This window comes from Ixodes scapularis, unplaced genomic scaffold (genome assembly GCF_016920785.2).
Source record: "Ixodes scapularis isolate PalLabHiFi unplaced genomic scaffold, ASM1692078v2 PGA_scaffold4__175_contigs__length_147842914, whole genome shotgun sequence".
In the NCBI taxonomy this organism is placed as follows: domain Eukaryota; kingdom Metazoa; phylum Arthropoda; class Arachnida; order Ixodida; family Ixodidae; genus Ixodes; species Ixodes scapularis.
This window is the reverse complement of record NW_024609879.1, coordinates 28,776,467-28,802,764: the sequence shown is the minus strand read 5'-3', so window position 1 is coordinate 28,802,764 and position 26,298 is coordinate 28,776,467. Positions and strand designations below refer to the sequence as shown.

At 45.5% G+C, this 26,298-nt stretch overlaps 1 protein-coding gene across 1 annotated transcript in view; it reads left to right on the top strand.

Annotated features, from left to right (window-relative positions):
• LOC115330978 (carnitine O-acetyltransferase-like) overlaps positions 1 to 16,979 on the top strand; it is a 31,135-nt gene extending 14,156 nt beyond the window's left edge. Inside the window, exons 2-4 of the mRNA XM_040503678.2 lie at positions 1,328 to 1,500; positions 2,645 to 2,745; positions 16,796 to 16,979. Coding sequence (XP_040359612.2) covers positions 1,328 to 1,500; positions 2,645 to 2,745; positions 16,796 to 16,979 — 458 coding nt within the window. The remainder of the gene's footprint in view (positions 1 to 1,327; positions 1,501 to 2,644; positions 2,746 to 16,795) is intronic.
• Positions 16,980 to 26,298: the final 9,319 nt, after the last annotated feature.

Below are 26,298 nucleotides of genomic sequence, written 5' to 3'. Positions count from 1 at the left end.
ACGCTCTATATAATTTTACAAGAAAACAAGGAATTTGACTGGTTAAGCAAGCGAGTTGAAGATGAATACTTAAAATCAAAATAATAAAACGTGGAGCACAAGCACAAGACAACCACTTTCTTTCGGATGGCCATAACGTTTATTTCATGTCGGAAAATTGCGCCCTGAACGAGATCCCAACTAAGATAAAGTGAAAAGGGAATGAAAAGGGACAGGACAAAACTGTGAGGCTCCACGCCGAAACCGAACCATCATCGTAGTTCTTCCAGTGCCTCGCGGTTTCTCCCTCCCCCTTTCCATCTCCCAATTTTCCTTCCCCCTTATTAAGCTATCTTAGTTGGGTTCTTGCTCAGGGTGCAATGTTTTTGCCCCTCAAAAAATGTTGTTGCTAAATGAAAGAACGTGGTTGTCCTGTGATTTTCCTCTGTGTTTTATTTATTTTTTGTTTGCTTTTAAGTAAGCAACAAATTTGTTGCGAAAAATGTATTTAGTTGTATTTATGATTTCTCTAGGTCATTAAAAATGTATTTTTGCAGCGCTTTTAATGTGAAGCGAAGTATAAGGGCTCGTTTGTATGGCGTCCGCTTCAGGCCGACGTATGATAAGACTAACTTGTGGGATTCCCCTTTTATGAGGGTACCACTTAGAAACACAGAAGGTTCCTTGGGTCCGGATAAAGACGTGTTTATTGACTGCAATGCCAACACGCTTGCCCGAAGGCCAACAATGGTGGAGATGACGGCGCTGTCTCTTTTGACAGGATCACCAGTCGGAGTCCGCGCTGCCGCTATTGACAGTGTCACGGAGGGGGAGGATCAGATAGAGATATGAAGGCTCTGTCGAGCAGAGCCTCCCCCAGCGAGAGTCCCGCCCGTTGGATTAGGGCCGTGTTATATAGCCTGCGGGAATGGACGCGCCCGGGGTGGGTCGGATGTAGGTGGCTCCCCGGAGGGGCGGACGCGTTAAAGTCATGATCCCGAGGGGTGTGCCTTAGGCAAATCACCCGAGAAGGACGAGGGAAAGCCGCCCACGAGGGAATACGGCTTCGCCGTCGCATCCGGGACGCGCCCCCACGTGGCGACGTCCCACGGCCTGCCTGAGCTAGGCCTAGATAGGGATGCGGGGAACCCGTGGTTCCCACAAACTATAAAGAAAAGAAACCTGTTAACGGAAACACAGCGCCAGTATGAGCGTGCTGCACACCTCGCGAATTGAAAACTTGAGACCGAAAAATAACGCAATGTCTTTATTCGAAAAAATAAATGGAAAATCACAAAGCGGAACCCAGTACTACAATAAAGAATGGTTTCCGTTCATTGGGACGCAGATTCTCAGAACGCGGCGTCTCTGGAAGCGATCAAGAGGGCTTCACTCGTGGTGTGCCTTGACGGCAGAGTGGAAGACGTGGATCCCTACGAGGTGGCCTGGCCCCGGCAGGTATACAAGGGCGGTCCGAACGCCGAATATGCAGCCAATCGATGGTGGGACAAGCCAGTTCAGGTAAACACCAAGACGGGCTGAATACTGTAGACACATACCTTCTAGCATAGGCAAATACTGCGCTGGAATGCATGGGAACATTCATGGGCGCGAAGCACCATCGTGCACATAATGGGTGATAGCACGCGACCGATGCCCGTTTAGTGTTTTGAGCACCACGCATGCGCGAAGGTGGGAGTGCGCCGTGCATGGACGGGGCGGTGGCCTCGGCCCTCCAGCTGGCGACCACGCCACCGTGTCGCAGTCTGCAAGAGGAAAGCAGCTGACGCCGAAGCACTTTCCAATGTTAAAACCAGCTGTCTCCTCTATAGTACCGACATGAGTCGTTTTTGGTTTGACACCCGTTAATCAACGAGACTGTTTGCCTTTAGCGCGTTTTCTGCGGCTTGGCCACTGAATATTTTTTTTTTTTATTGTTGAGCCCTTTGCCAAAATATAAGGGCAGTTGTGGACAAATGCCAAGCAAAGAACCAAGCATTTTTACATGTCTCGATAAGCAATAGAGAAAACAGTGTTTTGGAACGCATCCCGAACTATCAGTTAACAACAGAGCGGTATGTATATTGGGGAACAAATCTAGAGATGTAATGTTAGAGTGCATACATAAATCGCTCTATCATAGTAAAAATATACATCTCCTAGTCGACCTGCGTAGATATCGTCCTAAATTTGCTGCAGATTAGATACGAAAACTTGGCACTTACTGTAGTCCCTGACAAGATAAAAACGGCAGGAAGGATCTTCAGTTGGTCTAGCGTCCAGAGGGGGCCTGCTACCTTCGGCAACGCTTCGCTCCGGCATCTCGTGCTCACCGTGATCGCGCGACATCAGAGCACGGCGGAAGTCAATGAAGGCGTCCTGGAGGCCAGGCGTTAAAACTCGGATTGTCGTTCACACACTGTCGGCGACTAAAATACCAAACATCTTAGAAAAAAATGAAAACACGGCCAGGGCAATGCCTTGTAACTGCAACCTTCTTCTGTCCTGCTGAGACTTTATGCTTGAGGTGAACGCGGGAATATATCTTCTCATTACTTCTAGTTTTACATTCACATTCTTAATTTTTAATGCAACTCACGGCGCATAGCGGCACCATGGTCCGTGAAACAACGCTCAGAGTTTTTTTATTCGTTTCTCGATCCAGGTGATTGTCGGGGAAGACGGAGGGTCTGCACTTCTCTACGATCACACAGCCTTCGACGGCACTGCGATGGCTGGAGTCACGAATCACTGCTATCATTACGCGTGAGTTTGAATTCAGCGCAAAGTCGAGTATTTCTTTAAAGATTCTTATGGGAAGCGAAAGTTCATCTGCCTCTTACGCAGGCGTTGCGATAATGTCGGAACGCGGAGCACTTATTGGCTGAATTAAAAAAAAAATAGTTGGTAGACCTGAAGGAATCTAGCATCGAGGTCCACTTACTACCTTTTCATTCCAAGCCAACCAGCTATTGGCGTCGTTATGACGTCACCGCTACATCTGCACAAGAAGCGGACCGACTTGCTCTCCGCATTCAATTCTTTGCCGTTATGATTATGCCTATTCGTAGATTATTGTTCCAGAAAGAAACTATTTAATAATTAGTTTGAGCATCCAGCCCATGGAATAACTACGCATATTCACCGAGAGTATCGAAATATTTGGAAACGAATGTTTCCAGGTACATACTCCCTTTCGCACAAGTCCGACCTCAATCACCTCTCCGATTCGATGGAGTCAATCAATCAATGAGAGGCAAAAGTGCATCATCACGAGGCTCGTCGTATTGCGATACGCATGCTGTCACCGGCTGAGCCAACCAAGCGCATGGCAGGCGCCGTGACCCTGCATTTTTGGTTAGGAGGTTTGTGCTTGCGTTTGTGTCTTCTCACTTTCCACTGCACTTGAATTTCAGATGAAAGGAAATATGTGATTGTAAAAGTATATATTGGGTTCAACTATTGAATCTCGAAACTGATACGAAAACCGCCAAAAAGATTAAACCAATGACACTGCTGAAATATAGTCCTTTAACGTCAAATTCGGATGGTAAACCGTCGGCAACTTACTTTTGCCGAAAAAAACGGCAGTAGTGTTTGCGTGGTAAGTTTCCGGCAGGCGCACACCTTGACGGTGGAAGTTGTCTGGCAAGCAGCTGCAACCTTCCGGAGGTTTTTACGCCCGAGCTTCAAACGGCCGGGCGAGCGGGCGCCAAACTGTGTTGCCACCCTTTAAATGGAAGTTGAGGTCAGTGAGAAGAGATGAGCGACAGAACTACACTGATCTGAGGTCACTTAAGCAGCCAATACTCGAGTCGATCCAAGCCGTTGGGAAAATACCACGGGGAAAATGGATGATCCGAAAACGTGAGTGACGGGACGGTGGCGAAAGACTCTGCGGTGTCTTGCGGGAAGGCGTCAAAGCAAACTGCCACCGTCCGGCGTTTCATGTTTGGGTACCAAAGGTCACGTGGTGTGCCGCCGGCGAGTTTCTGGCTGCCGGTGCCGCCGGCTCCGTCTCGCCGGTGATCGACCCCACGGATTCCCCGTTATAATTCTTCTTCTGAGACTGTAGCCTCCGCTTAATAATGTAATCGCATTGCCAAATACTTTGCGACTTTACAAGCTGACTTTACGAGCTGAATGAACCAGTCAGACAACTTCCAAAGCGCACCATTGTGGTGTTCGCTTTTTATATGTGCGTGTTCTAACATCGCTAACACCAATCAGAAACAAAGAAGGCCCACTGACGTGCGCTTTTCATACTGCTTGATTGGTCCAATTCGCTCCTAGCCTAGGCTGCGTCTAAACTTAATCTGAAACGCTTTATAAGCGAGACATTTAAATGCACAAAAATTCAATTGCTTTGGCCCCGATAGCTTTCGTGTAGTTGGAACGGCTGAACGCGCACGCCATCGGTGTTTTTCTTTTTAAATCGCAAGATGAAGATGCCGCCATCTATAGTAGTGAAAACCCGTCAAGACAGCGGAGGCATCTGTTTCTGATGTCTTGGTGGATTCGGTGTAGCGGTGCGTCGGCGGCAGGCGTCCCCCACGGCGCAAAGCGACAGTATGACCAACTTGATGCGTGGGCGTTTCCTCGACACCGGCTCTCCCCGCCGCTTGGGAAGGAGTTTGCGCCGTTGGCGCGCTGTTTAATGTGAATGAGCAGATTAGAATATATTAAACTATTTGGTACAACTTGATGGTCTTTTACTTTTCTCCACCTGTTAAGGTGAAGAGAAAAATAAATTATTTCTTGAGACAAACTGCCAGCCAATGTGGATATTACAAATTTCAAGAACAAAAAAAAAAAAAAACGATCTTGGTAAATAACTAGCTGATATTTACTGGTCAACGTTTTAAATAAGAAGATAAACATACTATCTCAATTAGACCTTGCTAATCATCATGGAAAACCTTAGAATCGACTCATTAGGATATTAAAAAAAAGATAACAACATCTTCCGGTGTTAAAAAAAAAAATAAACAAAAACGTCCACATTTGACTTGCTGAAATGTATGTTAGGGCTCGTTGATTGATGATCATCTTAGTTTAAAACAGCGCGACAAGGACAAAGGAATGACAGACGACATCGCTGACAATTTTGACGCGCGTTTTGTTTTCTTTTCTCTGTCCGCTGGCCGAGACGCTGAACACCTTTTCCTTATACTTCCCTCCATTCTGCGGGGAGGGGAGGCGGTGGCTTCGCGACTCCGCCACCCGGGCGAAGGACTGCAGGCACTAAAATGCGCGGCGATAATGAAACGAAATATAGAAACGCGTCCATATTGAGTTTTTTTTTTTTTTTTGGAACGCTTTACAATGCTGCACTTGCCTTTTATTTTTCTAAACTTAGTTGATTTTGTGTTTTTTTTATGATGTTTGTCATTGAAACCATTAGTTTGCTATCAGAAATTGAAACTTTGATTAGGAATTTTTAGTGCAACATTAAGCTAATTGGTATTTTTTTCAATATATTTTTAAGGTGGCTTAAAATATTTTCCGGAAAACAATACTTTTTCTTTTGTGCGCCATGCAATTTTTAAGCATTTTCACAACCTTTCGGTAAAACACCTCGTATTCAGGTGAGGACCAGTGTTGTACCGAACGGCATTCCAGGAAAGCGTTCTTTTTAGGAAGAACGAAGGTACGGCGCCGTTTTTTTTTTTTTGTTTTGCAACGGTGGAACTGGAACGGGAACTCCTGAACTTTTTACTGGAACGAAAAAAGGAACGCCGTTCGTTTCTTTCGTCCCGTGGAATAATTTTTATTTTATTTCCGAGGGAAATTCTAAAAGTATAAAAACATTATCTCTCAGGTAGTGCAGGATCTCATTAACGTTTTGGTTAGTTATCTCGGGGCTTATTTTGCGTGGTCCTCACTTGGTAACAGTAAAGTCCAGGTGAACAATTGGACATCGGTTTTTTTCTCAGTGTCCGAGACTGCGATACAAAAAGCAAAACTCAGATAGTTTCTTTCCTTCCACAAAACCCCTCTCATTCGGCAATCTAAGGCCAACTACAACCATCACTAAACTTCCACGAAGAGACCCACAATTACAACAAAAGAAAAGCTTACCACATATCGAACATACCCTTGTATCCCGAATGTTGGTCAATTAAGAAATGCACAAAAAGTAAACTTTATTTCTTCTCCCCTTGTCCGCCTCCTTGAAACTGAACAAGGAATCCAAACTTCACGAGGAAGAACTAATATTGTTCAAAACTGACTTCCCAAAAGCCCCACCACTTCTTCACTCTCGTTTGCGGACGACAACAATGAGAAGCAACTGTTGTTAAGTTCAGCAAGAGACTTCGACCGATTGAAACGTGTGAGCCTGCTGCAAAACGCCCGTGCAATGTGGGGTTACATAACAAATGGCTCGTCTCAATCGCCCACCACAAACATGAATAGGGCTAACGATGAGATAGATAAAAAAAGACAACTTTCGTGGATTCAGCGAAATATGGTAATCAGCAAAATGAAAATGTGACGTATATGTAACGATACCTTCCATTTTTGTAACTGTAACGGGAAGAAGTTCCTTTTTCACTTATGAAACTTGTAACGGGAACGCGTTGCGAAAATCAGAAGGAACGAAATAATCTTTCGTTTCTTTTTTGGATGTACGTGTACAGCACTGGTGAGGACAAGCAACACAGCGAACGCTGTAACGGAATCGACCAGATGTAGCCTTATCGGCGCGCGAGCTTATTCCAGCTTATTCCAACCGCGTCGCGACCGGCCACACTGAGGAAGCAAACATGTGTCTCGCTGCAATGACAGCTCTGCACATCCGCTTTTCGCTGGGCGCGCATGCTTTGACCTCTACGCAAGCCGCTGTAAAAACCGCGTTAGAGATATAACCGCTTCAAAGCGTTAATGAAACTGCTCTTGCCGCTGTTGAGGCACTCAAATTATGTCAATGAGGAAGCTGCATAAAAGCAACACGTATTGCACTAGTACCATGTTTTACATGGCGTGGCGCACTGAGAAAACATTAAAAAAGATTCGTTACACCCATGGAGAAGCATGGGAAACCGGACCCACGACGGGCTGCCGTTAGCCTCATATCGAGGAGACTTCTTGGGGCGTCGATTTCAACCAAGGCACGGAGAGAACTTTATCTGGTGTTACGCCGCGGGCAGTGACGACATTTGTATATACGAGTATCCTACACTGTTCGCGGGACCAACAAGATGACTTGGTTTCTGCGGTTGCTCGAAATAATCTTATCTGAAAGACACAGCTTTAGTGGGGTGTGGGAATATACGTGTCGTAGTTCAGGTCAACCGTCTGAGTAAGATAGGAGAGTGGACGGTCGGACGGTATAAATCAATTTATATAACACAGCGACATACGTAAATAGAAAAGATGCCTAGTGCCTAAGTATTTACACATGTACACTTAAAAATGTCTTGAACTCCCACGCCCCCTTTCAGGTTGATGACCTCACGCGTTGGGGTCACCAGTGTCTGTTGAAACTTGATGATGGGTTCTCGCCGGAGCCAGTGGCTTTTACCAGGGATTGCTGCCGAGGTGATTCCGGGTTCTGTTGGAGGTGGCCCAGGTTTTTTTACGAGAAATTTACCGCTGGGTATCAGGGTTCGTCGCTTTGATAGTTTGGATCTCTGTAGAGGGTTGTGGGTCCGAATTTGGGTGGAGCCGGCCTGCGTCTGCGATTCACGGCCGAGGACTGCACCTTTCTCAGGTCACCGTCGAATTCATCTGCCTCTGCTGTTCGCGGCCGAGGTAGGCAGCGTTCTCGGGGCACCGTCGAATCTGTCCCTCTGCTCGAGCTCCACTGTCTCGAGCTTCTCCTTTTTTCTTTTTTTTTCTTCATTTTCTACCGCCTATCCTGACACCTCTTCTTTCCTCTTCTTCTTTTTTCACTGCGTAACGTGACAATACGATTGAATCGAATAGCACGCTTGGTTTTTAGCTTTGAAACTGGTAATGCGACGTACCCCCATTCAATGAAATGCTGGCGAAACCGGTAATTTTTAGGGAGTTTTAAAACAAGGTACGCAGTTGTGACGCACGCTGGTGCTTAAGTTAGCACTTACGTTTGCGCATACTTAGCTAGATCAGCGTTCTTCCACTACGACGTAAAAACCCGAGCATCTCGCGCTTGTAACGCCACCAAGTTCCGATAACAATTTGTATTTCACGCACAAACCGTTGCAATTTAAGAAATATAAGTGTTTTGTCTCGGAGTAACATTTTAGGATAGTTTAAGGATGAGAATGCGACAAGAGCGGCCGACTGGTCGTGTCCGGTTGCGTCGCCTCAGCAAGAGAGGTATCGTGTACTGTCCTTCTTTCACATACCCGACGTACGTTCGCCGAGAATTGTTCGCTGGTCGCGAGCAGCAAGTGGTCGGCGATCGCTGCCAACCTTTCTGGGTCCTCCGAGTCGGTCATGACGTGCACCTCCCGTAGAAATTCAATGTCGGCGTGCCTTAAAATCTGTAGTAGGGAGGATGCCGCCGACGCCGCGCTCACGACGGCTGCCAAAGGGGTCGCGGTCCTGGGAGCCGCCTTTTTCTGACTGTGCGGGTCATGGCATTAGCACATTTGACGTGCATCACGAATGGCCCTCGAAAGAGCGCAAGGACTCATTGAGTACGCACTCAATTTCCGAAAAAATAGCGTACGCTAAAATAGCGCACACAGAGCGCGAAACGCGGCTAGGGTTCGGCGCAGGCGCAGTGCCGAAGACGGTATTCTTCGTGTACGCAAAGCTTTATAATAATATTATTAGTTTATTTCCATTACGCCTAATGATGGAGCCAAGAAAAACAGCCGTGCTACGCGACTTGACGGGTTCTCGGCCTCAGTACATTCTGCAGAATCTTCGGAAATATCAATATCCAAGCAAGATCGTCCATATTAACAATTAATACAAAATAAAAAAAAGAAACTAAAAAACGTCACTGAGTACCATATTTGTCGACATTCAAAAATCAATAGAAAACGTCATTTTAAACTGAGAAAAATATAAAAAAGAAACCCTATTCCCCTATTGCCCTATTCTAAAACATTCTATAATATAGGCTCTCAGAAAAACGAATCAGAAGAGTAGTGGCGAGGTAGTGAATCTCCGTTCATAACGCTACGCACGCACGAGTTTCATGATAAAATACATGTACGTTACTATATTCCTTCTCACATCCGGAAGCTTATGTAGACCGCGTTTCCCCATCCGCTAAGCCTTCCGGAACGAAGTAGCCGCTCCTGCGGCTGGGCTACACTGCCCTTGACTAAAGTACTCCACGTCAAATTGTCTCCGACTGGAGGCACCATCAGATGCAGGCATCCAAAGAGCGCCGAACGTATATAGTCACGGTGCCTTCGTGTGTTTCTTGTCACCGGCTAATGGAATCACGAAACGTTAATGCGACGTTATTCGTTGCGGGTGCTGCGTTATTTATAGAGTGTGATTGTTTTAGTGCGTGAGAGAAAGAAGATCCACGAACAGGACGATCACCCTGTCGATACACATTTAGTATTGCTGAATTAGCTGCAGATTTCTTGCGCTACCTCATCATAAATACGCTAAACATTTTAACACCATCAATAATATTTTGGGTTTGTTTCGTAGCTAACACCCCTTATCCGTGTGGACAAATACCGTGAGATGGTGGTGTAATTTTGAGCACATTTCGAAAAAGGTGGAGTGATCACACAGCCCAAGAAACAGGTGTTATAATGAAGCACCCGAACTATGAGGCATGCTTTTCTAACACTTTAAATGGTGGGGCGTAATCAACTTCTCACACACTCGAAAAATAATACAAATTTTAAGGGTTTTAACGTGCCATACCAAACGACTGTCACGCTCCGGCGGGGGACTGAAGAATAATTTCGTCCACCCGACAACCTTTCGACGTACAAACGATAACTCAGTTGCGCCGCACCTTCTGTGCAATAAGGCTCGGCAGATTGCGCGCACCTCCGACTGGAATTCAAAACCAACCCAGGCAGCACCGAGTTCTGGGCCAAAACTTGGCTTGCGTCTGGCAGTTCAGGGCATTAAAAAGCCCGAAGAAGCCAAAGTAGTGCCAAACCTGACCTCCCTTGGCAACAGTCTGGGTATCTTGGCCCTAATTCGCCAAACAAGTGCCAAACTTAGGCTTCGCTGCCGGGTAGTTCGGCTGTCGTCTGGCATCTTCGGGCCTAAATCGCCTAAAAAATGCCAGATTTAGGCTTACTGCCAGTTAGTTCGGCAGATCTTTGGCATTTTTGGGCCAAAATCGCCAAACTAATGCCAAAGTTAGGCTTCACTTTTTGATAGTTCGGCTGTCACCTGGCACATTCGGGCCAAAATCGCCACAGATGTGCCAGAGTTAGGCTTACTACCTTGTAGTTCGGCGGACCTTTGGCATTTTTGGGCCAAAATCGCCGAACTAATGCCAAAGTTAGGCTTCACTTTTTGAAAGTTCGGCTGTCACCTGGCACATTCGGGCCTAAATCGCCACAAATGTGCCAGAGTTAGGCTTACTACCTTGTAGTTCGGTTGAGATCTGGCATCTTTGGGCCCAAGTCGCCAAACGAGCGCCCAAGTTAGGCTTCGCTTCCCGATAGTTTGGCTTCTGGCAGCTGCGGGCCAAAGTTGCCAAACAAGTGCCGGAACTAGGCTTACTGCCTTGGAGTTCGGCTGATGAGGTATTTGATGTAAGCGGGTGGTCTTCATCTTAATTAAATAGAAATCAAGTTTTATTCGGCTGGTAACTTTATCTTATTTTGGTGTCTTTTGATTTCTGCAGTCCAAAGGTTGGCTGAATTTTTCGACGCGGCTAGAGCAGGCTTTGCAAACGCAAATTGTGCCAGATGGTACACAAGCCAATATCAGGACGCGCCGTGAGACTGGTTCGACATTATGGCGCGTTCACACCGGCGATGCGATCTAGTCGCGCCATAACTTTCATCGCAAAACCGACCATCGCGGGCAAAAAGTGACGGGTTTTGAGCAGTCGCTTGCTGACCCGACGTTTTGCGATGCACTCTAGTCGCGGAGAGGCCGAGCCAACCAACGGCGTTCGGAGCGAGAGTTTTTAAGAAGCGACTCGCCAACGAAGGCGTTGGACTCGCTCATCGCGCACGTCAAATTGACCAACTAATTACTTTTATTTATTTTTTATTTTTTTTGCGATGCGATTTAGTTGGATCGCGCGACTGCTTACATCCCCGGTGTGAATCAGCCTTTACAGAAAGTGCTGCCATTGAGCTAACACTGCGCAAGACGGATGTACGCACGTTTCCACAAGAGATATCATTATTAGGCGGCGCAATGCAAAAGCGAGCGTGGCTCTGTGCGTGTCTTACATTGTGATTGAGCACTGTCAAATCCTAGCGATAACAAAGAGCGGAAGCGACCGGGGCTCCGTGGCGCGGCTCCCGCATCACACTTGGGGAATTAAAATAAAATCCCGGAAATTGTACTATTTTAGCGTGTTGATACTTTTTAAACATTAAAAGTTGAGACACAAAAGGGACGATACAGAGAGGACAATCTGAACTTTAAAGGCCGCTGTACAAACGGCACGTTCTACAGAGAAGAACCTTCTCTCCCGAAGCTGGGGGACGGGGAGGGAAAGGGCCATCGTTGGGTGGAAGGAGCGTCTAGAGAATGGGATTAGCCTCTGGGCGAGTCATCCTCGCGAGAGGGAGTGGGAACGGAACAAAGCTGCCGTGGGGGTTCCGGCTAAGAGGTGGAAGAAAGTTAAGCTTGTCAAACGGCGACCTTGGATCCGAGGACGGGCACGTTAGAGAATTCGAAAAAAGCTGCTTGATTAGCCGGACGACCCAGTGCGGTCTACTGGTTCTAGAAGGTGACTCGGATGAAGAAAACTCGTTTTGCTCGAAAACTCTAAAAGCATTCTGGACGTGCACTCTTGCCACAAATAAAAATAACACATGCATGAAAAACTACGAAGGCAACTAAGCTTTCTCCTATGAAAGTAGAATGCGTGAGCATTAAGGCACGTTCACACTCTTGCAACCGAGCACGACCGAGAGAGACCAGACCGGTTTTTAAGCCTCTTGCGATCTCTTAGGACCAGCTCTGCTGCATCGAATCCGGTCCTAAGAAGTCGCAAAAGGCTTAAAAACCGGTCTGGTCTCTCTCAGTCTTACTCGGTCGCAACAGTGTGAACGGGCCTTTGCAGGCAGCATTATGTTGGCGCAACTTGCAATAAAGACAGAAAAGAAAAGTTATGTTGGCGCAACGGACAGCGCGCTAGTTTCACGATCAAGAGGGCCTAGCTTCGAAACCGGGCAGGGGATAGTTTTTTTTTCTCGTGTTCTTTTTTTTTATTTCGTTTATTTATCTTTTTTTTTTGTTTGGTCACGTGACAAGAAAAATCGCATAAACAGCATTTTTTTTTGGCCACGTCACCAGAGATTTGTTTTCTTATTTCTCCTTTCCTTCAGTCTTTCTATCTTTTTTTTCCCTTTTTTTTTGGGTGACGCTTCCTATGGCAAAACTCTTTGCACCTATTTCGCGTTACATTGGCGTTAGCCAAATCATTTTATTTATGGCAGGGAATTCTGTCGTACGTACCTTATGTTACTATTACCAACCCTGGCTTGCAAGTTCTGCTATCCAAAGGACTGGACTATGCCCTTGCTCCACGGTACGTTCCAAAACGTGACTTCATAATTGAAATTGAAGAGAAACTCAGACATGTGCACGATGTCACAGGGGTAAATCTCGCGAGAAGCCGCGTTGTCAGTGTTTTGAACAATGCGAAACCGGCCGGGTCAAATTTAGATAAACAAGAACGCATTGCTCTTAATCAGTTGAAGTCAGACAGCTCCATCATGATTTTAAAGGCCGACAAAGGAAAAGGAACCGTTCTGCTTGATGAGGATGACTACATGAAGAAGATGTATGAAGCTATAAATGACAGTCGCTATTTTGTGAGGCTATCAAGAGATCCCGCTGCTAAGTCCGAAAGAGAGTTAGTTGACCACCTTCGAGAGCTGAAAAAGAAAGGACGCATCAGTGACGACCTATACCGTCGTCTCTTCTCCTTTGACGCCGCGACACCCAAGATGTAAGGACTCCCCAAAATTCACAAACCGGGTTGCCCCCTACGCCCGATGGTATATGTTATTGGTTCATCCACTTACAGCCTTTCCAAATATCTGGTTATGATTCTGAGCCCTCTTATGGGAAACAATGAGTTTAGCGTCCGGAATTCCCGTGACTTTGTTGAACTTATACGCGCTCAGACCCTGCTACCGCACGAGGCTATGGTACCCTTTGATGTGATTTCATTATTTACGAATGTCCCCAACGCCCTGGCAGTTGATGTCGCCCGTGACCGGTTGTTGGCAGACCAGTCGTTGTCCACTCGCACAACCCCGGTTGTTGATGACGTTATACTCCTTTTGCGTTTTTGTCTCAAGCAGTGTAATTTTAGTTTTAATGGGGACATATATCATCAGGTCAGCGGATGCCCTATGGGGAGTCCAGTTTCCGTACCCGTCTCGAATCTCGTCATGGAATATGTTGAGGAAAAGGTAATGTCTGGCATTGATTTCCCCGTGAAATTCTACCGTCGCTATGTCGATGACACTTTTGTAATAGTTAACAGAGAGAACGTAACCGATTTTCACCGCGATTTGAATGGTGTCCACCCCTCAATTCAGTTCACCTGCGAACATAAAACCGATAGTACCTTGCCGTTTTTATATGTACGTGTCCATATAACTAGTGAGTCTTTCTTTAAGATGGAGACATCCGTATAGGGTAAAACATGTGACAGACAAAACTTTCTTCACTACCACTCTCATCACCCTACTCAACACAAAAGCTCAGTTGTAAGATCGTTGCCTTCATCGTTCAGAAACAGTCCCATCAAACTCAACACTTAGCGATCAAGAACTTAGCCATGTGCGGGAGGCTTTGAAGAAACGTAACTACCCCGACCGGTTTATCAATCGCGTTAAGAAACAAATGTCCCGTCGGCGCCCGGATCGAGCCGAGCGAACACGTGACGTCGTGTGGATCCCGTACGTTAAGGGGGTTTCGGAGGCATTGGGACGCGCCCTTAGGCCGTTGGGGGTACGAACTGTATACAAACCCTACAGAACAATTGCCAATGTTATCTCCAAGCCAAAAGACCCGACCCCGTCAGAGGCAGAAAGGGTCGTGATCTACCAGGTGCAGTGCAAGGAATGTGACGCTTCCTACATTGGAGTGACAGAACGAAGAAGAAAGACTAAAAGAACACGCACGGGATGTCGCCAATTCCACGAACGCCACCCGCTTCAGGTCCGAACTCGTCGATCATGCATGAGCGTCAGGACACCAATTTGACTTTGACGAGGCGAGGGATAAAAGGTGGGGACCGAGGAAGCTGCTGGAATCTTGGTTCATCCAGAACGACAAACGCGGAAGTGATTCATCGCTGGTAAACAAGAACCATGGCCCCCTGCCGGACGTGTACACAAACTTTATGCCTAAATAGCCGAACTTTTTTGTGCGACTCTCACTCGCTCTGCGCTCTACTGAAGATGCCTCCCGCATGGGAGGCGAAACGTTTAATTAAATTATTTTTGTTATGTCAAGCCGTTTTTGTTATTACATTTATCATGTCTTCGCCCGGCTTCTGGAGTATTTTTGCGCTCCTAATTTCACCGGCACGACAGTCATGGGAGGCCACTGTAAGCGAGGGGGGACAGAAATTATTGAGGCCTATCGGACAGCGACAAGCCCGAAAAACATAACCACCCTGTCCATTTCGCTCTCAAGAAAGGAGATTATCTTTCTGAGGCCCTCAATGGAAGCCGAACGCTGACAGACTAGGCAAGGCGACAAGGTCACCGGCAGAAGCGGCCTTTCCTTTTATGAATTGTTGATTCCCCTTCGACCTCGCCTTTTGCAAATCCTCCCCACCTGCTTTTGTGTGTTCGTGTGGCTGTCAGCGAGCGCGGCAAATCAAAAGGGTGAAGCGAATCGCGTGACCCAGCGTGACCTCTCTAGTATCTACGTAGGACGCGTAGGACAAAAACGTTTGGACGAAAATTTTTCACGTGACTTTCTCTGTCACGCTGATGGGATCTCTGGGGCTGTCGTTTTCGCCGTTTGCCTAGTTATAGAAATAAGCGGGCCACGTAGGTCCGGTTTTCGAACTGCTCTTCAGTGTTCTGTTGCTTTCGTGCGCTGCAGACGCGGCTGTGTTTTTTCGTCGTAAACGGTCGGAATACGTCCATGCCAATTTTTCGGTAACAGCCATTTTTTGCACCGGAGTTCGTGGAATACTTGTGATGTGTTTGTTGGACACGCTTCGACAAAAACTGCTCTTCGTCGACGACGAGACGTTAGTCCTCGAATCCTCGAATGTGTTTGTGTAGTGCCTGAGTTGGATTATGCATCTATCAAGGATTACATGATATCGCTCTTTTATTAGTAAGTGCACTGCAAGCATGATTCTGATAGTCGTCCTGCTTTCCTCTCAATCTCCGCGGTTTTTCTGTGATGAGTTTTGCTTGGCATGAGGACAGTGTTAATTGTATTTTATAATTTGCTTTTCGTTTTACAGAGAAGTGTGACCTTTGTAAATATGTTGAGAATACACTGTGTGCAATGATAGTTGTTTAATAAACTTCTGGGAGCGATCGAAAAAAATTTGTTTGTCCGTATAAGTGATTGGATATGCAACAAATGACATGCAACGTACACATACTTGCACGACGTTCGGCCAATACGAAGCAGACGCGTCGTAGAGTTTTCGCACAATATTGCGCGAACGCTAGGCCGGGCGAAACAGCTGTACGGCAATACCTGCCGGGTATCAAACGGTGGTGCAAAACTGGACAGTTGAGAGATATTGGAACCGACTTTCGGCCGCACTGGGACGATACTGCAAAGTATTGCCGTGCTGCTTGGGAACGGAGGTGATGACATCTTACCATCGTGTTTCCAACGCTTATTTAATTTATTTCTCTTCTGGGACGCGTGAAAGAGCACTTCTGTGACACACCAGAGATATTCGAAACTTGGGGTGGCCTCTCGGCTTTCCTTGCCACTTTTGGCTCTTATTTGGCACTTCAGTGGGTAGCCAGAGAAAAGCCAAACTTGTTTGTTTTTTGTGTTTTTGTTTCCTCTTAACCTTGTGACTGCATTTATAACGTGCATACAAATGAACCAACGCGATCAAGCCACAAAAGGCAGGATTGGCTCACTTATCGAGCGGAAGCACATCTACGTCATTCCCTCCTCTAACGGCAGATTGACATGTGGAAACCAAATTGCGATATACGTCCGAAGTATCTGTACCACATGACCAGCACGCCACCAATTTCCGCGATCCGCGCCTCATCCACGACCGCGCGAAACAACCAAGCGCCTTTTCACTCGCAGAATTTTGACGGAAGATTGACTCAAAAAGCGTTTCGCCTGGCAACCCCACAACGTTTTTTTTTTTTTTTTTTTTTTTTTTACAAGGGAGGCAAACATTTCGGGTCATGTTGATTTTCGCCAGTTTACTGGCGAAGATCAACAAGAAGCTGCAGGAACTTTGCTTGGCTGACGCGTCCCGTGTTCCTGTTTGATTTTACGACTCGCGAGCATTCGGCCAAATAAATAAATAAGAAATACATTTAACCAACTCCGTATGTACGACACGAAAGCTGAGTAAGCTGAGATTTCAAAAATTTCTTGAAATATATTTTAATGAATATTCATATATACATATATAGAGATGTCGGTTGGCACTGTAGATGAAGCACTCCCTGTTTGATTGTCTCTATCTGCACATATACTAAAAGTATGTGGTTAAAATAAATGCCGAATATTGCAGCCAGAAGGCAGGAAGCTTCGAAGCATCTAAGGACGGCGCGGAAGGTGCTCCTCAGAAGCTGGAATTCGTTCTTGGGCCTGACATCTTACACGAAATAGAAAATGCAAAATCGTCCCATGCAAGGTCAGTATATAAGCTGCAAGACCAATCGAATATCACAATGCGGAAAGCAATGTATTTATAGGCGGTCTATCTTTCGACGTGCCTTGGATCCTGCAGAAATACTTACTAAAATGTGACGAATAAAACAAAAACTATTTTAAATATACATTTGCCTTTTGAGCATTGTAACTTCGTTCTCGCAACAACACAATAGGGGCATTAATACGGATTTTTTATATCTCAAACATCCTGAAGATCCCACAACTGATGCATACAGTGGCAACAATGCCGTTACGCTGTAAAACAAAATTTAAACATCGGCTTCTGCGCATAGAAAGCTCTAACCTTCACCAAATGTGCAGCTGGATTTTGGATTTTACAATTTGAACTTCTTCATCTATTGGTTCTCGTTTTCTAAAAAAAAAAATTAGACTAATCAACTTGACAGTCAAAGGAATAAATTGTTGTTTGCTATTTCTCGATAAAGGAAGCGAGCAGACGACGCCCTTTGTTGTCTGCTAGGTGCGGCTTTCAGGAGATGCCGCCGAAATTACATTGATAGTAAATTTTTGTCTGAGATCACATCCGCCATTCATTGGGGAAGTGTTTTAGTGTCATTTCTAACAGAAAGCGAGCTACGTCTTGAAGTTTCCCAAGTTAAAATGCACTACCCAATTGCATAGTTCCTGAAGGGATGCCTTGTATAAATACAGGCGCTAATTTGTTTCGTCTGTTTTACAAGGCACGAAAAACTGGCCATCCTGTGGTGTAGCTATATACGCAATACTACTTGTCGTAATTTATTGCGTGCAGAGAGGAGTCTGCAAGTAGGTCGTAGATATACATAGAGTTCACTGACATCACTTGGCCAGATACTAGGAAGGAAGGGTCGCGAGCTTCCGCTGGATTAACGATGCACTTCTGGTCATTAGAAAAAAGGGTGTACTGATGTCACGTGCACGCCATGTATATGGCTAGGTCAAGAAAAGACCTCCTCTGGTTTTTGTCATTATGTAGTGAAATTTAATTTTTATATTTCTTACGCTGCCTCGTCCTGATTTCACCTCTCTACATTTGTCAGAGATGGGGGCCATATTGTTCTTCAGCAGCAGTTCGTGTAAAATGCTACTTTAAAAGAAAGAGAGAACGAAGGGTACGAGCTGAGGATACTGATTTAGGATGCTGTAATTAATTATAATGACGGTTAACACCACAGATCTACCGGCGGTACTGAAAGGCTCTTCTATCAATTTTCCAACTATGGAAAAAAGTTCATCCAGTCGTGCAACATGAGTCCGGACGGCTACACGCAGATGGCCATTCAACTGGCGGCCTTCAGGTAAGAACACAATGCCTTGCGCGCGTAATGCAAAAACAGTGAGTGCGCAGGCGAGCTGGCGGAAGTTTATTATGATGTAGAATACCCGAGACTATTTAAAAACTGAAAAACTTGGTCGAAGAAAAAGGACAGGGAAAGAGAACGTCTCAGTTGAGACGTTCTTTTCCCCTGTCATGTTTCTTCGACCAAGTTTCCCAGCTTTTACCACGGTCTCGCGTATTCAACATCATGCGCGTAATGCGTTTTGCTCTGAAATTTTGGTTACTCATTCACGGCGTTAATTTTTTTTTTTCGAATTTTTTTTTTTTTAATTTAACGTTTTTTTCAAATAAATTATTTTTTTTGTGTCGAGGTAATGATGTGTGTTTATCGATAATTGTGTTGAAGAACGGGAGCATATGATTCCCTAACTACTAGAGAACGGGCTTGGGACCCGAATATGTCCCGCTACCGATAACATAAGAGAACACGTTAAGGGCTACCGTTGCGAAAAATAGGAACAGCCTCAGTTTGGGGCCGCGTTCCGCCTTAACATTGAATGCAACAGTAGGTAGTCATTTCTTCCTGCGAAGTTTGGGAATCCACGATTCGTGTGCTAGCCCTTAATGTTCGCGAGCCCTTAATTTATTCGAATTTTGCGAATTGAAAAACTCGCGGACTTTAGGAGCAAGCGAAAATTCCGGTCTTTAAGAGTTTCTGTACAGGCATCTGGAAATGGCGAAACTTATTGGCCGCGAATATGTCCTCTTTGACTGATCCGCGAAAAATAGTGGCCGCTGAAGTAAAGGGTTTTTCAGTGTCTGTTTTCGGAAACACATCAAGGATCTGGTTTCTTCGGAATCATACCCTTTATCTCGTTTCCTTCTCATATCGCTAGCGGGACGTGTTCGGATTACATGCATCTTCTCGAGGGATTGGGAAATCTCATGCTCGAGTTCCGCTTTTTTCAGCATAATCCTTGATAAGCACCGATCGTTTTTTCTACGCCGGAAAATTAAACTAGAGAACAACAAATCTAGATAAAAATAAACAATAATAAAAAAGTGATTCATAACTAGAATGAAGAGGTACCCCGAAAATACGGCACCTTACCTATAGGTGCTGGCTGACAAACTTTCGTTTGAATACAACCGGGCGCACTAAAACTACTTTTATGCCGTTTGTGACTGTTTATAACAGGCCTCGCTGCATCGAAATCGGTTGCAGTGCTACCACTGCGATGCCGCAGCCTCTGATCAAGAGGTGGCAGTTTCGTTTGCTTTTTCACAAAACGTTGTACCTCTCGACATTTCAAATACATTATATATTATGTTTTTGAATGATAAAAAAAAAACTACAAATGGGTAAAGATAAAGTGGTATTTTACTCATTGTTAAAACATTTTGCATACATCGCTACATCACCAACCATCCGAAAGCAAGAAAAAATGTGAAGCCCAAAGAGATGTCCAACATTCAGAATTGCCTACTCGTTGTGACGTTTGTGACCTTACGCCTTGGAGTTCTGGCCTTGTCTACGTGTTTCCTTCCAGGTTAAGGAATTCTCCGGTGATATAAGAAACTTTCTACAGTTTTGCGCTCATCACGTATAAAGCTTCTAAATAATGTTAGATATGATATTCATTTGATTACGAAACGCCCCAATATTCGTTCAATGAATAATCGACATGAATATGAAACGTGACGCCAAATTTAACAAGAATGCATGGCTGGTCTTGTCGTGACGCCACATGAGTCATGGTAACGTCAGAGGCGGAGGCGCTGAATTGTTTGCGGCTTTAACATGGTCAATCTTCCGTACAAAGATCGCCGTCGAACAATTCATTTATTTTTATTTTTATTTATTTATTACATACTGCAGGCCTTTTGATAGGCCCTTGCAGGTGTGGGGTACAAAATACTTGTAAGCCATCATTATACCAGACTTTCATAATGTTTAGTAATTAAAACTCTCATACCTAACAATCAAAGGGGAAAAAAGTTTGTACAACATATGTTCAAAAAGGTTCACAACACAAGATCACAATGGCAATATCTAAAAAGGATGATCATCAAGTGCTTTTTTAAAATTAGGGGTTATGCATATATTGTAAGGGAGGGCGTTCCAATCTGATATGGGGCGTGGAAAATATGAAAACTTAAAAATATTGGTTCGAGCAAATATTGGTTGAAGAGAAAACTGATGGTGGTTCCTAGTGGCTCTGGAAGATAAGGAGGTTATATATAAACTTGAGTCGACGCACAGCTTGTTGTTATAAAGTAGATGCAAGAACTTCAGTCTTGCAATTTTCTACGCTGTTCCAGGGACGTGATATTGTTTGCCGCTATTAAGGAGGATGGGGAGTCAAGTCTCTTGTACATTCCAAAAATAAAACGAACTGCTCTCCTTTGGACCATCTCAAGTTTTGATACATCTTTTTTCGTGTTTGGATCCCAAATTATATTAGCATATTCTATTTTTGACCTTACCAAGGAGTTATAAGTTTGGAGTTTAATGGAGGTTGAAGCATTTTTTAACTTGCGTCGTAAGAAATCTAATTTTCGAAAAGCCGAGCTTTCGAAACTTTTATCGACACAGTAAATCTTGTATTTGTAGGAACAAAGGTATTTTACCGAGACCGTAATCAAGAGCTGTCATGGCTCCCTTTGTATGATGTTACGTCAGAGCCTTCCGCTGTTGCCAGAGCAAACGCTGTGTGTTTTGCGAGTGCAATCTCAGCAGTTGTGTTCTGTTTAAAATTAAATTACTTGCGCGGCGGAGAATTAAAAACTTGGACAACATGCGGATAATCTTACCAAAAAACACTTTAACTTAATTGTTTTCTGAAAGACATCTTACCGGAGAGTGCCTTTGATTCCAGCCTACAACCCGACGATGTGTTTGCGTTTGTCTTGCAAGTAGCTTGAAATGCGCCAGTGCTGGAGGTCTGTATTTCGAGCGGTCCTTGGAAGGAAATGGCGGAAGAGCTCCCGGTAGTGGCACGTGTCATGCGCGTTTCCTCAACAATTGTTGGCGGTATTTTTAACAAACGCCTTTGTGAAGGCGCTTTAGTCCAATTGCAGCCAACGCTATGAGCTGATTGGTTCAATTAGGCAGCGTCAAAGGCGCACCATCTTTGCGTTCGTCATGTTTCTGTGCGCGTTCTATCGTCGCTGAACCATTGGTAGACAAAAAGGGCTGAATGATTTGCGCTTTTCACTTCGCTTGATTGGTTCAGTTAGCTTGTAGCATGAGCTACGTCAAAACTCACGCTGAGACAAAGGATAGCTGGTGTTTGGCTGCGGCGTCACAAAAGAGCCGACGCCGTCGAGCGCGGTTGTGACGCGCGTTCAATGGGCCAATAAAGGCGCCACGAGGTTCCCTCTATGTTTCCCGCCGGTTTAACGTAAAACGGTATTAAGGTGAAAGCCTTCTATGTCCTACTACGAGAAAAGGCGGCGCCGCTAGGCCCGAATGATGGTCACACCATTACCTGATCAAGCACTTCTCGCTAAAGTTCAAAGCGGGCGGGCCTCAGAAATAAAACACAACGAAAAGCACAGCAGCGCAGAAGCTTCGTCATTGCAGCCGGAGGGGGTGCCGCTCCTGCGCAGTGGGGTTGCGTTATGTCATCGCCAGAGCGCCGGATGAAAAAAAGAAGACGGGGCGCGCTGCTTGCAGAAATGCGGTGCTTGTAGGAAAGCTTTCGCAAGCAGTTTTAAATGTCGCTCTGTAATATTTTGGCTAGGAGTTGGGCATTTCCTCAAACCCAGATACAAGTGAAGCCCGGATAAAAGCGTGGCCGTGAAGCTCAAAACCTGGAATCACATAAAAACGCTTTGGAGCCAGGCGCGCATTGCACTCATACCATTTGATTCATCACGAGAGTTTATTTCCAGCAGGTGACGACACACGGCCTTGATTTTAGATGCTATAAAAGTGAGATGTTCTTTGCCTGGGTGTTTGGCATTTTGTGAAGCCCAGATGAAACGTGGCCGGGAGGCTGGACACTGATTGGTTGGCTGGTGGGAGAGGAGGAGTGAAGTGCTCGACGCTGATTGGTTATCGGGGCGGTCATCTGACCAGAGGGATAGGTGAGGAGGGGTGAGGTAGGATAGGAGTCATAGGAGGAGCTGGATCGCCACTGCGCACCCTCGGAGAGGAGCTCGGGAGTATGAAAGGCGTTGGAAGATCGCCAGGTTTATCAGTTCCGATTAATAATGATAGTATCGCTTCGTTCTAGGAACAACTATTAGCCGAGCACATAATACGCGCTGATGAAGGGTGACGTGTAGGTAGGAGTCCGGCGATATCTAAACATCTCTAAACATTAGTGACACTAGAACGTCCTTTGTACTCTACACAATTGCCTGATATGTATTTTTTGGTGGTGGGGGTAAGTCAGTATCACCTAGAAGACAGGACCTGCGCATAACTTCATCGTTATTGGAGCCAGGTCACAAGCGTCGAACAAGCCGAAGCTCGATTTGTGTACTCCGCAAAATGGCAGACGCGCGCGGCGTGACACCGCGCGCGTCATGGACGCGGCGTCATTGAGCACCCTTAAATAGGATGCTGCTGCACTCAACACCACGTATATCTGGAGAGCGAAAATGGGGCGTGGAAGAGGCTGATGTCTGGAGAACACCCTTTTTGAAGGAAGTTTGCTTCACAGCACCGATTTAGCGATCATTTAAAATAATTTACACTTCTACCAATGCGTTTTACTTGTATACATAGTGCTTGAACTCAAATATAATATGCACTCCCTCTTGAATATTACACTCAGATGGCTCATTTTCTCTAGCTTCAAATATTTTGGCGAGCTTTGGACAGAAGTTATGTTTCTCGCTCGCAAATTAGAAGAAGTTTCTGTTAAATCGACATGAGGCAAAACTAACGATGTACCAACGTTTATACCCAATCTGGTTGCACGGACCCTCTTAGCTGCAATGTGTCGCGCAGTCCATGAAAATCCGATGATTCTGGCTACCTTAAATGCTTCTGGGAATAAAACACCTCGTGCCGCATGCTATATACTGCACCCCACTCTTTAAACATAATCATCATAATTGAACCGATTTGAAAATTAGTCTGCCAGTCTCGACGCTCTCAAACTGACCAAGTACCTTGGTGCTCATCAGTATCACAATGTTCAGTGCTCAACAAAACGAAGTGAACCAGCTGAGTGTGTGGCCTCGCTAGAGTAACTGCGTATGCTCAGCTCTAGGAGCATTTGCAGTTACTCTAACGTATAGGCTACTATAAGTAGTTACTTTACTCTAAAGTTCTCATAGGGCGCGCCTTCAAGATCGTCCAAGTATAATGGTGTAACTGTGTACTCGCGAGTTGACACGCTCACGCTCCACCGGCTGATTTTGTTTCATTGAGCACTGTACTTTTTCTTCTTCTTCTGTACTCTTTAATGTATTATATATTTCAAACCTAACGTCACTCGTCTCTTTATTGCATTGGGTAATTGCTGGTTTTTTTAGAGCACAGCTCTTAGAGGCCCGTTTCCGGCTTGAGGGGCGTCGCCGTCGGCGTAACCGCGAGGTCACGTGAACCCCCCCCCCCGAGGTTACGTGACCCCCTGATGTAACGTGACCCCCCAAGGCCACGTGACCCCCTCCTGAGGTCGCATGACCCCTTGAGGTCACGTGACGCCATAAGGCCACGTGACCCCTGAGGTCACGTGACCCCCTGAGGCCCCGCGACCCCTCTGAGGTCACGTGACCCCTGAGGTCATGTGACCACCTCAGATCACGTGACTCCCGAGGTCACGTGACCCCCTGAGGCCATGTGACCTCCCTGAGGCCACGTGACCCCCCCGTGGTCACGTGAACCCCTGAGGTCACGTGACCGCCTGAGGTCACGTGCCCCCTGAGGACACTTGACTCCCAAAGGTCACGTGACCCCCCGCGGTCACGCGACCCCCTAAGGTCACGTGACCCCTTAAGGTCACGCGGGAGGGGGTCACGTGACCGCAAGAGGTTACGTGACCCCCTCCCCCGAGATCACGTGACCCCCCTCTCGTCACACGACCCCCCTGAGGTCACGTGACCTCAAGGAGTCACCTATCCCTTAGCACGCTTCCATCTCCTCCTTAAAGGGGAACTCCGCCTATTTTTTGGTAGACTTCGATTTGGCTGGAAATTTGCGGACCGCGCCAATATAAACCTTTCTCAATTGATAACCAAAATATTTTAAGAAAAAAAATCTTTCCCTGAAGTTATTGAATTTTCAAGTTACGCCGGACGCGAGGGTTCCAGTAGGCGACTCACTACTGGCAACAATGATAAATCCCTGCTTTTCCCTACCCACGTACCTCACGAATGTGCAGGCAGACGAGCGACTCGGGCAGCCGCGGCCCGCGAAGTGGCTTTCCGGACGCCAGCGGTCGAGATAATTTTTCCGCAGCTTCAAGGTTGAAAGTTCCTTTGCAATGGGTAGCAATATGTGCTCCGCGGTAGATTGTAGAAACAGGGCCGGGAAAAAGCTTCTTTTTTTACCCTTGTTTTCGTGGGAGAAAAAAAACAGCGTTCCCCGGCAGCAATGGACGCCAGCCACGTCAAGGTGCTTTTGCGCGAGCTGTGTGCCGAAAAAACTAGTGTCACGTGAAACATTTTCACTTTTGCTCGGAACACTTTATAGCCGCGTGCTGCGAGTTGAGTTTCCTCCTGCAGCTGGAACAGCTTCAAGAGCGACAAGCGCAAACTCAAGCCGGCTATGACCACCGTGACCACTACGACATCAGTCCAAAGAAGAGCGCTTATAATATGGAGAAGAGTGGTACACAATCTAGCACTATATAGTCGGCATTTTGCAGTCACATTTGTTATTCACAATAGGTTCAGTGATTTTTAATTTTTTAATTTTTTTTTTATAAACACTATATTTGTTTCAGACGTCGAATCTAGCTCGGGCTACTTTTGGAGTTCCACTCACACGGCCGATATGTTGAAGACGAGAAGTGAAACATCTAAACGAAGTTCAAGTCTCAATTTAGACATGACTTTCGACATATTGCTATTCCTGTCTGCTATTACAGAGGTTTATGAAGCAGGTGTTGAGCTCCAGTAAAATACGACAGAGCCTTGCATGGTTTGTCAAATGATTAGTGTGCAATATTCTTTGCAGAAAAAGTGGTGAAAACGTCTTTAATTTATTATATTGCGGAGAAATTTTATATAGGGCTGAAAAGTTTTTTTAACCATGAAAATACTAATGTTGTTGAGGGGAGGCATTCAGATTTACAGCTGGTGGAAACTGTGCTAAACCAACTAAATTAAAAAAAATCTTATATAGAATTACCCTTTTCCCAAGTGCTCTCGTGGATGGGTGTTGAACGCGTTGCATTCTACTCAAAAAGTAAAGAGAAAAAATACGGGTACATATTTTTTTAGCAACTTTTGTTCACTCATTTTTAATTAAAAGATTTATGATGTCTTTCTGTAGCTAACACACTATTGTATCTTTAAGCAAATATTATTTATTTTAAGATGAACAGTGTATTTGTCTATTATATACGCATTCCAAACTAGTCCAATGACCCGCATTCAACACTTCTACAATACTCTCAGCAGAGCAGATATTGATGTTTTTAACCCAAATTTCGTAGCTTTCAAGACTGTTGTAACTAACCTGGGACCATTTTGCTTTGCATTATTACCAAGACGTCAAGCTGTTTATGAGCACAGAAAATAAACAAATGGATGAATAATTGAATTCCATTGCACCTTGATGTTTGGCTTGGTGGTTGTGAAGTTCTTTTAATCGTCATTTTAACACGATCTTCATGACCAGTAACCTGCCATCTAATATACACAAATGCAGTTCATTCGATTCTATACATTTCATTGTTTACGAGAATCAAACTCTACATGTCTTAGGTCCCAGCCCAGCACGCACATGTTCATCGCTTTTGAAGGCCAGCAATGTACTCAGCACACGCACGAACTCTGAAAATGGCATCGACCAGAAGCGCTTTTCAGAAATGGTCAACAGATCTTTTGCTAAATTACTTAAGCAACCCAGAAGCATAATCGTGCCACATGAGTATAGTTACACGTGCTGCCTGCAA